The 15891-nt window shown below is 41.2% G+C and overlaps 2 protein-coding genes across 2 annotated transcripts in view; one reads left to right on the top strand and one right to left on the bottom strand.

Annotated features, from left to right (window-relative positions):
• Window positions 1-1290: 1290 nt before the first annotated feature.
• Window positions 1291-11674, bottom strand: usp38 (ubiquitin specific peptidase 38). Its single transcript, XM_035660047.1, has 11 exons — window positions 11503-11674; window positions 8651-9341; window positions 7256-7391; window positions 6629-6758; window positions 6272-6373; window positions 5705-5863; window positions 5412-5605; window positions 5235-5328; window positions 5015-5121; window positions 3246-4593; window positions 1291-2569 (listed from the first exon to the last, which is right to left on the bottom strand). Exons 2-11 carry the CDS (start codon window positions 9330-9332, stop codon window positions 2402-2404), a joined length of 3120 nt encoding a protein of 1039 aa, XP_035515940.1. The 5' UTR covers window positions 9333-9341; window positions 11503-11674; the 3' UTR covers window positions 1291-2401.
• Window positions 11675-13194: 1520 nt separating this feature from the next.
• smarca5 (SWI/SNF related, matrix associated, actin dependent regulator of chromatin, subfamily a, member 5) overlaps window positions 13195-15891 on the top strand; it is a 9428-nt gene continuing 6731 nt past the window's right edge. The window contains exons 1-6 of the mRNA XM_035659640.1: window positions 13195-13472; window positions 14547-14669; window positions 14763-14929; window positions 15028-15128; window positions 15238-15338; window positions 15459-15638. Coding sequence (XP_035515533.1) covers window positions 13398-13472; window positions 14547-14669; window positions 14763-14929; window positions 15028-15128; window positions 15238-15338; window positions 15459-15638 — 747 coding nt within the window. The 5' untranslated portion in view covers window positions 13195-13397. The remainder of the gene's footprint in view (window positions 13473-14546; window positions 14670-14762; window positions 14930-15027; window positions 15129-15237; window positions 15339-15458; window positions 15639-15891) is intronic.

The raw sequence follows: 15891 nt of genomic DNA on the forward strand, positions 1-15891 counted from the left end.
CATGTTCTCCACGCATTGGGTTTCATGAAACTGGTGTGTGCATTTGTCTGTGGAAGCTCTTGTTGCAATACATAACTCATTTGTACCCACACTAGATGAACAGACATATATAACTATATATATATATATATATATATAATATATAACTATACGAAGCTAAAGCTCATGTAAATATTATAAAGTCCAAATATGACATTACATTTAATGAGTAGATATAATATCAAACCATTCCCAGGAGTTAACTTTTCAATAAATGTGAGGAGAAAAGAGTAATGGTTTGGTTGATTAATAATTGAGAATAATTGATTTTTTTTTCCTAAATGCCCTTTGAAAGCTTTAGTGCTACTGCAATGTTTTTACCAAATCAATTGCTAATTAGTAATAAATGGCACTTGTGCAAACAATTCTGCTATTGTTACATTACAACTAAATATTTGTCCAGTGTCTGGGGGTACAATATGTGACTGCATGTGATTTCCCAGTTCCTTTTTTTTAGCTATATTAATACTTACTGCCATTTGTACAAAAATATTTTGCAATCAAAGCAAAAAACCAAAATGAGATGATGCGTGTGCTTGTTTTGATGAATTATGCAACAACATACAGTTCTGTATTTCTTTTTTTTAATCAACAAAGTCACTTACATACTGAAAATGCATGTTTCTGAGTGGAAGTCTTGAGGTCTGCAGCTATCAATAATATACTGAATTTAACATTATCTCAGTTTGAAGCATTTAACTGATTATACGTTGTTTGTATTTCTTTTTGCAGCTTTAATACCATTTTGCCACATTTAGATCGAGCTACATGGCACTGCCGATGACAGGGTCTGTATATACTGCGAGAAGAGTATAAATTATGTATAGTAGGAGATCCATTCAAGTGGAGACGTAGTACTAGAGATGGCTCCTAGTGGTCAATATATTCTCTCCAGTGGAGAAGTGGAATTATGGAAATGTGACAAGTAAGGTGACGCAGACATTGAGGTACGCTTGAGCATAAAAACACACTCATAACCTTAGCTGTTTGGCTCATTTCCACAAAAAAAAAATAATTTAAGGTTTCCAGAAACCATCTGCTGCTTCGTCTTGCCGTCGCTCAATTGAGTATTTATTAATAGTTCAGTTCATTTTCATAATTTCTTAATTCTTTAAAACATTTGTATCACCACATGTCAACCATTACATTTATAGTTTAGTCCCCAACATCTGCCCACCTCTTTGCCAACATACTACTTTAAATAAATTTACCTTAAATAACCTGCCTGGTTAAGTTAGACAATACAACAAATACTGTTTTCACTTTTACTGTAGGGAAAGGTGAAGCCATTATGAATATTAACACAGTACAGCTGAGGTGTATATCCTGACAAATTCCTCTTCGAAAATCTGCATTAAATATCAAAAGGCACATAAAATCAGCATCAACACAAAAGTCTCCCTGAATGATCAGATCAGAGGAATACATTAAAATATGCCTTCAAACAGTTAAATGTCATCAAATATGTTAAAAGAAGCAGTCTGCTATTCTCTGTAGATCACACTACCTATTAGTGGGAGAAGAGCATTACATATTCATATTGAAAATTTTCCTTATTCTGTATAGTATTCAATTTTCCACATATAGTTTTGTATTCCATGATTATTCAGAATGATATTTTTAAGTCATATGTACATTTATTGCATGAGATATGAAACCTATAAAACACCAAAGCACACATCAAAAAAGATTCAAATATCTTGAAAATCAAACTCCACAGCTTGTGAAGAATAGATGCATGCAAATCAGAAAAGTAAACAAAGGTTGTGAGCTGTGTTCAGACCTATGACAAATCCAAAAAGGTTTTTATCTTACAGTTAAATTCTTTCTTCTGTACTGTGCACTGCACATGCATGTATTTGCATATGTTTGTGTGTGTGTGTGTGTGTGTGTGTGTGTGTGAGGTATTATAAACACTCCGCCAAGCCAGATGATATAAACAAGTTATTTTACATATTTATCACGTATGTAACGTTTTACTAGGAGACTAATGGTTATTTATTTCTATAAAATCAAATTATATGTAGCCGTATTTTTCTTTCATTTGAAGGAGAGAACAAATTCGCACCAATAAGTATTATGAACCTCACACTTTGAAATTTGGAGGATGAATAAAAGATTACAATGTTGAGATCACATAAATGTATCTAAATAAAATAAAAATTATAAAATGACAATGGTATAAAGACTAAACTAAAGTATAAGACTTGGAGATCAGAATCAGCAGAGATGCTCTGTGTGTATGTTGTGTGTTTATGTGTTTAGATCATTTCAGTGCTCTTTTAATGAGGTTATATGCACATGGTATGACAGTTCAGGACTCCCTTAGTGCCAGTTTCCTGCAGCATTTTTTCTTTTTCTTTCAGAAGACCAGTCTACTAATGGTATTGAAGCCCCCTCCCCCTCCTCCTCCTCCACCAGATGGGCCACAGCTCCCTGGTGGGTTATTGTCATCTGAACCGTTGGGCCTGAATGAGCACGAGGACGAAGGGGCCTGGAGAGCCTGGGTCCGAGCATTGAGCTCCTGTTCCTGTTGACAGCATGGAGGGAAGAGAGACGTCTCCAAGTTAGATCATTTTAAAGTGCAAACTACAATATACACTTAACCTACCGGCATGCTGTGCGAGAGAGTTCATTTAGCATTGGTGTAGTTCTATGTGACTTACAGTGCATCAGTGCTGTCACTTAAACATTAATACAGCACCCTCTAGAGGTGATTTACTTCAGTCACTTACACCAGCGGGCTGGAAAGTCAACTCAACACGGCACAGTTCAATGACTCGTGAAATTACACCTCACGTCTTAGAACAGGAGAGCTCAGATTTGGCTTCAAGTTCAGTTAGAAAAAAGAAAAAGCTATACTCTGCAGGCCCTTAGTTATCTGTAAAAGTACAGTCTGTTTTTCCTCAGCTTCTTTCCACCTGAGAGAATCTTGTACAGTCCTCGACTTTCATAATAACCTTAGAATTAAGAGGGGTTAGTGGTAATGAGGTTATACGTCAAATGCATGTAAACCATAAAAATAAGCACAGCATTTCAGCCAAAACATCCGCTGAACCTCTTAGCAGCCAATTAAAAACTTGCTCTAATGCTAATCACTTCCCACTTGGCTTGCATTTATTGGTATACTTTATAGGGAATGATTTGACTAGGTAACATAACGCCTGTATGTGGGAGAAGTATGTTTTTTGTTCACCCCCACATACCTGTAAATACAGCTTGTTGTCCTTGATAATAGCATCCAGTAGTTCTTTCTGCAGGGGAGGCTCGGCACTCAATCTCATTCCATTTGCCATCAGCCCCCCATTTATGCTCTGCCCCGGTAGCTCCTGTTTCCTGTACATGAGCACATAAGCGGTGTCCTTGGGGAAGCGATTAGTAATGTTTTGCACTGATTGGAAGGATGAGAATGTCACTCTGCTATCGTTGAACAGCAGCCAATCCCTCGCCTCCTGGCCACTATTAGGTTGCGTTTCTCCTTGTTCAGGTGGAATTGAGAGAGCTGAGCAAGTGGAGAGGCTGCACTCGGCCTGGCCATTTCCCAAATCCTCCTCGAGGGCAAAGTGATTAGCTGGATGCTGTGTTCCATCTGCTCCGCTGATGTTATGGCCGTAAGAGTAGTAGTGGCCACTCTCGGACGATATGCCAGAATGCATCACCACCGAGCTGAGGACATAGGGCACTGACTGGACTGACATCTCTCCTCCTCGATTTAGCTGCTCTGCTCTTTCTATCCTCTCCTTCTCCTCTTCCTCCTCGTCTTTTTGAGATGGTTTGAGCTTCTTGGCCAGATTCTCACTGCTCTCAGGGGAATCCACTTGCAGAGGAGAAGAGGTAGAAGAGGAACATTGTGTAGGAATTGAAGGGGCATGTACAGGAAGTCTCATGAGCGGCGGGATTGTGACATTGTCCAGAATCTTCCTCCGGACATGGGATTTGGCATCGTATGAGAATCGCAGCAGGGTGAGGATTAAGTATTCAGGTGCCGAAACCACTTTCATGGTCCTCTCCGCCCGCTGGAGAGAGCTACACTTCTCACAGAAATAGGCGTTCTCTTCATCCAGGATCTCTGGAGCCAGAAAATAGTTCACCAGGTCAGGCACAGAGAGAGGGGGCTCATTTGTCGCTGGCAGAAAATGGGCATTGCTTGCTGGGGCTTTGGCCGAGCCTGGCTCAGGGATTTCACTGCCACCATTGACAGATCCCTGACAGAGAACCTTGGGTTCCTCTGAGGGCCCCTCAGGTTGAGGGCTGCCCTGGGAGGTGGCAGAAGGACAGAAGGCCAAAGAGAGGTCTGAGAAAGGCTCCTCTTTCTCAGAGATACAGTTACACTGCAAACAGCGAATACCTGTGATCAGATTCCCACCAAACATCGTTTCTATCAAAGTCCTCCCGTCATTCCCAGGTTTGGTTTCTGCTGGAGTCAAAGATGACTCTTGTCCCTCCGCTGGAGAAGTCTGACCTGTTGGGTCTTGGCTGTTTGTGTCAACAGGGGAGGCAACCTTTGGCTTAGCTGATTCCAGGACCTGAATTGTTTTCTCCTCTTCATGTAACCTTTAGATCAGGAATCAGGGATATTCAACATTAGAGAGAAAACACAAACGAGCATTGATTATATTTTGTGCCATTGCTGTGATACCACATATATTCTTCCAAACACAAAGCCCACAGTCACATCCTTTAGTTCTAGAGAAAGTACAGTTTACATCAGTAAGACCCAGTCACACACTCAACACTCACAATGCTTTGTTTGTACTGTGTTCTTAATAGCTAAGGCTTTTGTATTAAAATGTTTCATTCAGTGACACACAAATAAAGTGCTAATGTTGTATAATTTTGCCTGATTTCATTTGGCAAAGGCAGTAGGGGGCGAATAAAGGAAAAGCAGAAAAGCAATTTTGTATTTGACATTTGAAACACCAACTCGACACGGTCCTAACACTATTCATCCGACCTCCATGGAGTGCGAGTGTACCTGTCTAGAAGAAATCTGAGGTACTCAGAACAGTCCTGCTGAGAGCCGACATTGAACCAGGGAGGCCGAGACGCTTCCAAGAAGTTTCTGGGAGCATATGCTGCCCTCTGCAGGAAACAGACACGCACCACACACACAAACACACAGTCGACGTGTCACCAATTGTTGTTGTTACAGAATATAATTAATGATGACATCGATTACACGGGACAACACTAACCTGAGTGTGTGCGAGGAAAGCAAACAGCAGCTGAAGCTTTTTCATGAGTGTGTTGGAACCATTTAGATGTAATGATAAAACATGCCGCCTGAAACTGAGAAAGAACAAAGTTACACTCAGACCATATTCATGCCTTTTAGAGTGTGTGTGTGTGTGGTTTTTGCATACACAACTCACTCTGTAGCCATGAACAGGGTCTGGATGATGCTGTTCATGTAGCAGGTGTTCCCCAGGTTAACCAGGCCAGTCTTGCCCGTCTCAGACTTCCCAGCTTGCCTCAGAGGACCAGAGGCAAATGAGTTGGACTGGGATGTCCAGGCACTTTGATTCAACACCAACTTGATCTTCTCTTCTCCGGGTCTGGGGAGATCCTGAGAGGACACATTGAAATGATTAGATACAGAACACTCAAGAAGTCTACACGTAAGTCTTTAAAGCTGTAGATTGAACGGTGTCCCCTTCTCTTTTACCTTGATGGCGTCTAGTATGTGGTCATAGAGGTCAGGGAAGCCGGAGTACTGGTACATCATGCAGTGTATGAGCTCAGTGAACTGCAGCAAGAAAGCTTTACTGGTGGAGAGACCATCTGTCCTCAGAGACTGGACTAGATGCACCACATGTGGAACAACCTGAGACAGTGAGGGATGAAGATGAGAGAAAAATGTTGAAGACACTGTGGTGCTGCAAACCTTGGAAGGTCCTTCTAATATTAATCATACAAATCCACAACACGGTCAGCCAGAGGGTAGTTGCAAATCACAAACCCCACAGAGGGTTCGGTCTCATTTAGTGAGTATTTCTGAGACTATTCGTGTTTTGAGATACTAATGAAATTGGCCAACTCGAGGGCCATTGCTCGGCATTTAAGTGCTTCACACATCATTAGTGGGAGAGCGGTGCCGAGTCTGAGGTTCTGGGAAAATAAGTCTATGTAGCTTTGAAGTAATTTAAGCCAGAAGAGGAAAAAAAAATGAGAAAACCAATAAAGTGGCCATATGAGAGGGAAATGGGCTGTGAGGAGACAGGAGATCCCTTACCAAATGGAAGGCCTCAGGAGAGTGCTGGAAACTCAGCAGCATGTGGGAGAGCACAGCGAGCGCCCCCTGCCGCACAATGGGGTACCACAGGCGACTGAATACCTACAGGGGTAAAAAAAATCAATCTTTAGGTTTATGAATACATTCAGAGTATATTAACTGGGGAACTGGTTCAATAATTCAAGTGAGTCATTTTTAACAGCCCTAGGCAAAACATTTTTCAGAGAAACTTCTGCAGTCTAGCATAATTATTACCGCAGTCTTACACCTGTGTAGCTTTAAAGGATGCATACAAATTCCATCTAGCTTCTTCCTGAGGTCCATAATAAATCAAAATAAAGAGTTCTTACTACAAACCAGTTCAATTTTAAGCAGAGTGACATCAATGAGGATAGTGAACTTCTGAACTGCAGCGAGTCCTTTGAGCAGAGCAATGACCCAGGTATCAACATGTTGGGCCAGAGGCCAAGACAGCCAGTCGATCATCCTAGAGCAGAGAGAATAAGATTTTATAAGGTTTAAATAATGTGCAAGAATGTGTTGTAACATTATGGTGACATACACGTTGCTACACAAAAGGTCAAAGCATGTGGAGAAAAATAATACTAAGTTGCATACATCAAAAGATATTCACAATAAATATATATTTCTATATTCTAGTCTTGCTATTAGTGTCTTCGTTCTCTCCGTTAGTGTATCTGCTGCTGTCCTACTCCGTGTCTGTAATGCTGCTGCTGCCACACGCATATTTCCCAGCTTTGGGAATCGAATATAAGCTCTGATGTTATGATATTTTGTCTGTCGTGTGTGTGTGTATGTGTGTGTTGTGTGTGTGCTGTGATCGTGTGTTGTGTGCTTGTAGTCGATTCTGTTGTGTGTATATACTGATATTCGTCTATGTTGTACTTCTATCCTGTACTCATCTATCTATCTATCTATATTGCAAAAGCCATTCATTTTGGATGACTAGATGTGTGAGGTTACCTGCAGAGCGCTTTAGTCATGTTTGCGTCTTTGACATTGTGGTCTGTGGTGACACTCTTGATTAGCACTGTGATCATCTGGACGGGGATGTGCTGGACCAGGCTGGCCAGAGCAATGGATGGGTCGAAGGCGGGGTCTGCGAAAAAACAAATCAGAGTAGAAATGGTGCAGACCGGTAAATACACCACCCACCTTTTCCATTTGTATCAATAGTAAGTGGGGTAAAATTGGGCATTTCCAGTTAAATTTTCCAGTTCAACAGTGCAACACCAACACAAAGTAAGGCCTCAGATATTAGACAGCGCTGTTTAACACATTCAGTATTTTATGTTTTAAGTTGTTCCTGTGGTTTTTCTCAGCCTCCCAGCATTTGAAAGTCGTTTCACTTGTCAGGCCCCGGTCAAAGTTCTTCAATAGTGACTATCTGCTGATATTTATTTCTTCTTACGTAATATATCTGCAACAGAGCACGCTTACACTAAAGTAAGCCTACTTCATAATTAATAAACACTTCTACATTGCTTTGACAGCTGAACATTAACAAAACCCGATCTTGCGTCACAGCTTTCCTTTGACGGGTTCCTGTAATATGTTGTTGTAGTGTCTTAGAGTGTTTGTGTGATATCTATGAAGGAGAGTGTGGATCTGTGGATCTGACAGCATCTTCTTGTGAGTGTGGCTATTCAATTAAAACTGCTGCCTGCTGCTTGTTTATTTCGTGCTGCTCCACGGTTCAGTCACTTGTAACACAGCACAGTACGCTGAGGACAATCCTAACATTTACCATCAACACGAAAACTGCAGCTTTGACTTCGGCAGAAATATTCTGAGCTCAACTAAAATCCTCACAGAAAGAGACGTTTTCAATATTTGCCCTTGGGGAAATTGTACTCGTCGAATCAGGGGATTTAAGAAGTATTGGCTCCGTGGAATGACAAGTGTGAAATGAAGCCATTACCTCCTGAATGAAAATAATCAGTGCGCCAATGGTGCTGAACAAAGCTGGAGGAACATTCAACCTATACCAAAGAAGAGAACTAAGCCAAGGGATCAGCTGTTGGCGGGGGCCTGAAAACCAAAATGAAACAAGGTAGCTGCTCCCGGACTCAATCATGCGCTAAAACACTGATCTTAATGCCAAGATGTACAGAGGGAAGGGTATAATGTCATCCATGCTGCCAAATGCAATACTCTTTTCTTCATCACATCGATAAATCTATGAATGAGATCCAAATGTGGTGCATCTTTAACTTTCCCATAGCATACCATACTATTAAACTACAGACAAATAAACAAATAAAGGCAGTTCTTGCTCCAATGTGAATTAAGGTCTGCTCAACTATCATACAACCCCATGTATCATTTCGTAAGGAAGGAAGGAAGGAGGGAACCCACCTGTGGAAGAGATAATGGCAAAGACTTCCTGCAGTGAGGGAAGCAGCGTGGCGGGGTCAGCCTTCCAGATGTTTTGCAGCAGTGTGCTAACCTTAGTCACCTGACTTATATACTCTCCCAGCTCGCGCTCTTGGCTGGCAAAGCAGTGGAAGTAACTGATGGTCCTCACCAGCTGCTGGCAGAACAAAACGCCCGACTTATCCCTCGGGATGCACTGCACAAAGTCTGACAGCAAAGTGTTCAGGCGGGCGCAGAGAGCGGGCTCCGGACGCTCACACACCATCCTCAACACCTCCACCTGGATCACGCCGAAGATCTCCAGCACCGAGGGGCAGCTGATGAGCAGCCGCAGGCAGCAGTGAATGTAGTCTATAATGGCTGGGTCTTTGCGGTCCAGCTGCTCGTAGCCCTGCTGGAGAAGACTGAGGGCGAAGTCTTTGCTGAAGAAACGCTCAAACTCCGGGCGGTGGTAACGCGCGTAGGCATCCAACACCTGGAGGCCGATCTGCCTCTGAAAGGCATCTTCACCAAGCAAGATGAAGCGGGTGGTGAGAGTAAACAAGGACTGACACTGTTCCTCGGTCACCTCTTTCTCGGCCGCTTCCACTACCTTCTTCACGATGGCTCGCTTCACTGGAACGGAGTGGTCGGAGCTCACGAGGCCCTCCAAAATCTTGTCCATGATGGCGTTCTGTGGGAAAGAGTTAAAACTTATTAAAAAGGTCACATGTTTAAGATGTTTTTATGTTTATTGCCGTGTGCGACAAAAGAAAGCAAGTTTTCCTCTGCGCAATGGAATTCTTTCTTTGCTGTCCACCCTGACGCCGACACTAAAGTACAATAGTAGAATAGAATAAGTAACAAAAAACACAATATTACCCAATAATAGAATAGTAAAAAACACAATATTACAATAAGTACAGTAAGTAAAAAAGATAAAAAATAAAACACTCAATAAGTGCCTGATGACATAATTCCTGCAGTCACACTTCATGGTAAAACAAATGTGGGGGGGGGCATTTATATGTTGTTGTTATTATTAACTGCTGTGCTTTTTCTACTGTGATAAGTCAAAATGTCTGTGGTGAGAAAAAGCCTGTTGGTGCTCTTTTCACATTGTCTGCATTCATCGAGCGCACAGACTGTCAGCATTCAAAAGGTAGAGCGCGTGTACTCGGCTACAATGTGCTGCGACTGGAATGCAGAACTCGGAGAATTGACTGTGATGTGACTATTGAGGGAGAAAAGGGGGCTTTACACCGACAATCGGACAGTTGGGTGATGCTTGAGACCACGATGAAACACAACACATGTCAAATGCTGAATTTAAATTAAGACCTAATAAGAGACTGATAGATGCTTTCGTGATTTTTATATTTCTGTAGAATATTTAAAGCAATTGGATCCAACACACAACACAAATAAAAAATGTATTTAGCAAATTGTTACATTTGAAAAGCTGGAACCAGTACATTTTTAATATTTCTGCTTAACTCAGTTATGACTTTATAGATTATTGCTGATTCATTTTCTATTGATGAGTCATCTTGACTAATCTTTTCCGTCCCAATTTAAATTTATAAATGGAAAAACTGTAAAAGCCAAATAGCCAAGTAAACTATATATACTGTTTTTTTTAAAAGGTTAATCTAAGTGAGCAAAATATTAAAAGCGTACGTAAATTGATTGTTTTGGTTAATTTTTTGTTACAGGTTTTTAAATATGAAACCGTTTGCAAGTATAGGTTGAGATTTGTTTGTTTAAAAGTAATATAAGATGGTATCTTCTTCAAAACATTCATGAATGTAAAACTTTAGCTAAAATAATTATATATTGTTCACAGCTTGTCCATTTAGGATTGGTTAATATAAATAGCAAATTATGTTCTTTAAGCAAAACTGTAACAAAGTACATTTTAAGATCCAATTGGAAATCAACAAAGAAGGCTGCCACATGTACACAGTGAATGTTTTTAACCATATTATTACAGCAAGAGCATTTGCATTATATTCAGAAATCATATAATATAATCATCATATAATATCTATGTATGACTTTAAATAACAGCTATTGGATTTTGTGTGTGTAGGGGAGAGTAAATACAACATCCCATGTAGTAAATGTCTAATCTGCTGTTAATTAAATGTTTACTTTCAGTATTAGAAATGTCTTATCTGTTGTTGTTTCACTGTAGGAGAATGAGAAACCTTTGTATGTCTGGTAACAAGTAACAATAAAGCTGACTTTTGACTTCTACCACCATAAACCAGGTCTGTCCATGTATATTTATATTATATATTATAACGTTATATTTATATATTTCCCAGCCGCTGATAGTTGTTAGGGTAAGTGAGTTCCTGGTGAAGATGTAGTTAAAGATGGACATTATCTCGCTCCTTCAGCAGAGCAGCGACCCACCGCTATGTGTGCTTGTTGTGTGGATACCACTGACAGTATATAACGTTATAAATATATATAAATATATAAATATAGGTGGATACAGGCAGAGATACACACATATATCTATGGATACAGGCGGCTAGCATGCTAACGCTAACCGTTACGTTAACGTTTTTCTCTACGCGCTCCAATAACGTGCCTCGGCCGTTAGTGCAACTGAAATCCGTGGAACCCGTTATCCGGTTCCATGGCGACGGCGCTTACTAACGTTCGCTCCTACAACGGACAAAAACAAACAAACAAACAAACAAACAAACAAACAAACACACGAACAAAGCAGCTGAGACGGGCCTGACGTTCTAACGTTAGCTGAGTAACGTCAGGTCCCACTGACTTGGCAGAAACACCGCCGTGTGTCGGCGCGGCGCGGCACGGTTAGAGTCCGTACTTACCCCCAATAAAGCATGTCAACCGTGTCGGGCCAGGATGTCGTCGGTTGCCGGTGGATGTTGGCGCTCTGTTGGCGGATAAAACCGTGTTATTGTGGTTCATCTGATCGATCACAAATCAGCTGATTAACCGTGCGCCGACGTCATTCCGTAGACGGAGGTGTTGTTAGGACCTTGTTAGGACCTTATGTGACGCAATTTCTGTGCCTGTTACGGTGTTTTTTTTTTATTTAAGGGAATAATATTAGATGTTCTCGGTAAATTGGGTTTTTTAACGTTTTGGGTGACATGAATTAAATGTAGTTAAATTCTCGTTAAGGTATTTGGGCACATCTGAGCCGTTTATGTCCAGTTCTTGTGCTGCATTCAAATACACCTCGTTTAGCTCTCAGATCAACTGCCGTGTTTATATCAATGTCCCTTTTTGATTGATACTTTATTGTTCCCCCAAAATCCCATTTTAAATTTAAATTTTTCTTAACTTATATTTATAATGTGAAGACAATATAGAATTATTTAAAGTAAATACATAAATATGATGTGATATATCTATGTTTATATTACACATACTATGTAAATATGTTGATAGAAAGAATGGAGGCGGTGTATGCATTGTGTACAGACTGAGTATGATGTACAGTAGGCCTTTATTTCAAATAACAAAAAAGAGGAGCTTTAGAAAATGTAAACGGACATGACATTTTATTATTTGACCAATTTGCTCTGCTTTTATGGAAGTCACGGAAGACAATTTAATTGGACTTGTCTTCATAATTAGTTTAGGGAAATGCTACGAAAAGGTTTGTTACAGAATATATAGAGAGGATTGATGGACATCTTAAAATAGCCTCACCAAAGCCTTTTAATGATTACTATGAGGAAATTCCCCACAAAAGAATCTATATCGGTAACTAAACTACTGTAATCATTACATTACAAATAGGAGTTAATGTATTGTAGTAGATTACTTTGGATGTACAGGGAACATATTTTTAAAATGTATTTAAAGAGTGTTTAAAATGTACAAAACTTGCTCACAAGTTCAGCTGATTCACCAACAGGATACTGTTACAGTACATTTTACCCAAAAGAACTATGCTGCTAAGCATAACACAGTAATTAGATATTAACTATAATGTTTTATAAACCAAGCCCAGATTCAGGCTTTAAACTAGTGTTACTACTAATTATCTTCTTGGCAAATGTATCAAACTCAATCTTTTAACTCAATCAGCATAGTATTACAGTCTTTCTATAGTGCACAAATTGAATAATTTATTAATATATATTGCATCCTATTAAATGATTAACCCTGAATCCGATAATTCAAGGCAACTTTTAGACTGAATTCTAGTTTAACAAAACCAAAATATTCTGTGTGGTCCATCAAGTTTTGCTAACAAGTATAAAAAGATGATTTTGATATACTGGAAGATTTTTTTGTTATTGCTGCATTTTCATTCCTTTCATCCAGGATTTAAAGATTTAAAAACAGTTTTGTACAGACACAATGGGTAAATATACACACTGGTATTAAGGAACAATGCTTATTACATTTAAAATCAATTGTATAAAGAAATCAATTGAAGTAAAATACATTTAAAAAATAAACACGCCACTTTTCAACCTACAACCCAACATTTCCAACAGCCGCTGAATGCAGCACAACCAAATCTCGCGATAGTACCCTCTGTGAACGCGGGTAGCCGAGAACAATCTTCCTAGCGCGAACGTGCTCCCTGTGACCAACCGGTGAGTCTTTCATTACAAACAACCGGATACTTTCCCGTTTATCGAGAGAAAAGTTCGGAAAATCTCCACCGGCGCTCATACGGGACCACACAAGGCGCCAAACTAACGGACGACATATCTGAACCGAAGAGGAAATTCGCCAGAAAATGTCCGAAAGCGCGAACTGCGAGGAACAGCGGGAAGAGCCGACCGAACTTGACGAAGCACCAGGAGCAGCGGAGGTAAAGACGGGGCTTAAAAACGGGGCATTGTCTCCTCTCAGCGCCGGGCATCTTCTCACACACCTGTCACACGAGAGCCCCGTCGCCGAAAAACCCTCGTCCGTTAACCTAAACCCCCTCCCCCGCTGTGGGAAACTTTCACTTTGTGTTAGCCTCCGTTAGCGACGCTCGGTCCCATTCACGGCAGCAACAAGGCAACAAGGCAACAAGGCCGGCCCGGTTCAGGAGCGTGAATACGAGGTAGCTTAGCCGCGCTAGCCACGCATCGATTAAAGTCCCGGCGTGCTTTTTGTTTACTCCCAGACTACATTCACTGGGCGAGTTGGTTGTAACTAGGGGCCCGGCTTTTTAGGAAGAAGATGGGGGGGGAAAACAACAACCTTCGTGTAGATAAGTTAAGAGCAGCAACCCGCTCAGCTGTCCCATCCGCGGCTTTGTTTTCAGTGGGACAGTAATGGCTTTTGTAACCGAGGAGCGATGCTGCTACAGCGCTGCCTCTCTGCTGTTAAAGTGTTGAGTCTGGGTTCAAATGCTACAAACATTATTGAAACAGTATTGATTCATCCAACGCTGGGAAACTGTCATAGCAGCAAATACTACAGATGGACAGTATAAATAAGTATCTTAGAAAAAAGTTCGACTATCATATGCGCCCCCACTATACACAAAATAAAGCTAAAAAAAAACAACAATAAAGGTACCAAATACAGTATATGGTTACATAAACGTGTATTGTAACAACAGTAGTGACACATAAGGAGCAAAGGAAACATTTCATACATAAATTGGGTGGTTGGTGAAGTGTCTGTTCTCTGCTCGTAGCAAAACAAAGAGTTCAAAGTGTGTCTAATGCTCAGGTTGAGTAATGTGATTGACCTGTAATCCAGTTGGCTTTTTTTGTCGGCCCTGATAGCCAGAAGTTTTGCCATTACAAGTCTTTCTACCGCTCTCTCTTTGGGCTCCAGAGAGTAGCCCTGATCTTTTGTTGGCTCTGTTCCTGTCTGCTGCTGTTTGACACATTTGAGGGAAGCCACTGAACAAGACTTGTTTTCTGTTTCCTCTTTTTCTGCTCAGGAAAAGTCTGATTCTTCCGATGCTGGAAAAGAGTCCTCTTCAGATGCCGGGCCTGATGGACAAGATGCCTCCCCCTCCTCATCCAAAGCTAAAGATGCTACTCCGGGGTATGAGGAGAAAGTGGTAAGGACGCCGTTTCAGTTTTCGTACCTCACACGGCTCGCTGCTCCGCTCTCCGGTAAATAAGTTAACAAGCCTGTCTTCTTGTGCGTGTAGCAAACAGACCGGACCAACAGATTTGAGTACCTGTTGAAGCAAACGGAGTTGTTTGCTCATTTCATCCAACCAGCCGCGCAGAAGACCCCCACCTCCCCCTTAAAGATGAAACCGGGACGCCCTCGCATCAAGAAAGATGAGAAACAGAACCTGCTCTCTGCCGGAGAGTGAGTTCACTGCCGCGCAATACACATCTCTTCAGTGATAGCAGTTAAACTCCCGTTGTAATGATCACGATGTGTTGTTCCTCTCTTATGCTTGACAGTAATCGTCATCGCCGAACAGAGCAAGAGGAGGACGAAGAGCTTCTGAACGAGAGCACCAAGACGACTAACGTCTGCACTCGCTTTGATGATTCACCCTCCTGTAAGAAACAATTCTGTATTTAATGTAATCGTTAGTTTAGGCTTGAGAGGAAGGCCACACATATGGTAAACGGTAGTGGTGTTTATGAGTTCTCTTGTGTCTCATCCAGACGTCAAAACAGGAAAAATGAGAGACTATCAGGTCCGTGGTCTGAACTGGCTCATCTCTTTGTATGAGAATGGCATCAACGGCATCCTCGCTGATGAAATGGTCAGTAATTCCTCAGAGTCAAAACTTTAACTTCTACATTCAAAGGAGGAGTGAGAAATGTGTGTATCTTACAATATTGTTGCATTTACATGTACTGCTCCATGTCTCTCTCACACACAGGGTTTGGGGAAGACTCTTCAGACTATTGCTCTGCTGGGTTACATGAAGCACTACAGAAACATCCCGGGTCCCCACATGGTGCTGGTGCCCAAGTCCACCCTCTACAACTGGATGAATGAGTTCAAGAGATGGGTGCCTTCACTCCGTGCAGTGTGCCTGATTGGAGATAGAGACCAGAGGGTACGCGCTGTGACGTGATGATATGACTCTGTGATGTTTTGCTCTGTAATGCTTCATTTCTTTATTTTAATGTGTTTGTTGTAGTTTGGCCAACCATACAACATCTAAACATGTATGCACAGTAGCCCTAGTTTTAATTTTGCAAGTAAGTCTTTTGCAGAAAAACCCTTTTTGATGGCGTCAGTAGACCACTAATTTGTCTGGTTGCAATATTACACTTCACTTTGAACTGGGATGTGTGTGTGTGTGTGTG

The sequence above is a fragment of the Morone saxatilis genome, unplaced genomic scaffold (genome assembly GCF_004916995.1).
Source record: "Morone saxatilis isolate NCDOM2014 unplaced genomic scaffold, NCSU_SB_2.0 Contig17, whole genome shotgun sequence".
Classification (NCBI taxonomy): domain Eukaryota; kingdom Metazoa; phylum Chordata; class Actinopteri; family Moronidae; genus Morone; species Morone saxatilis.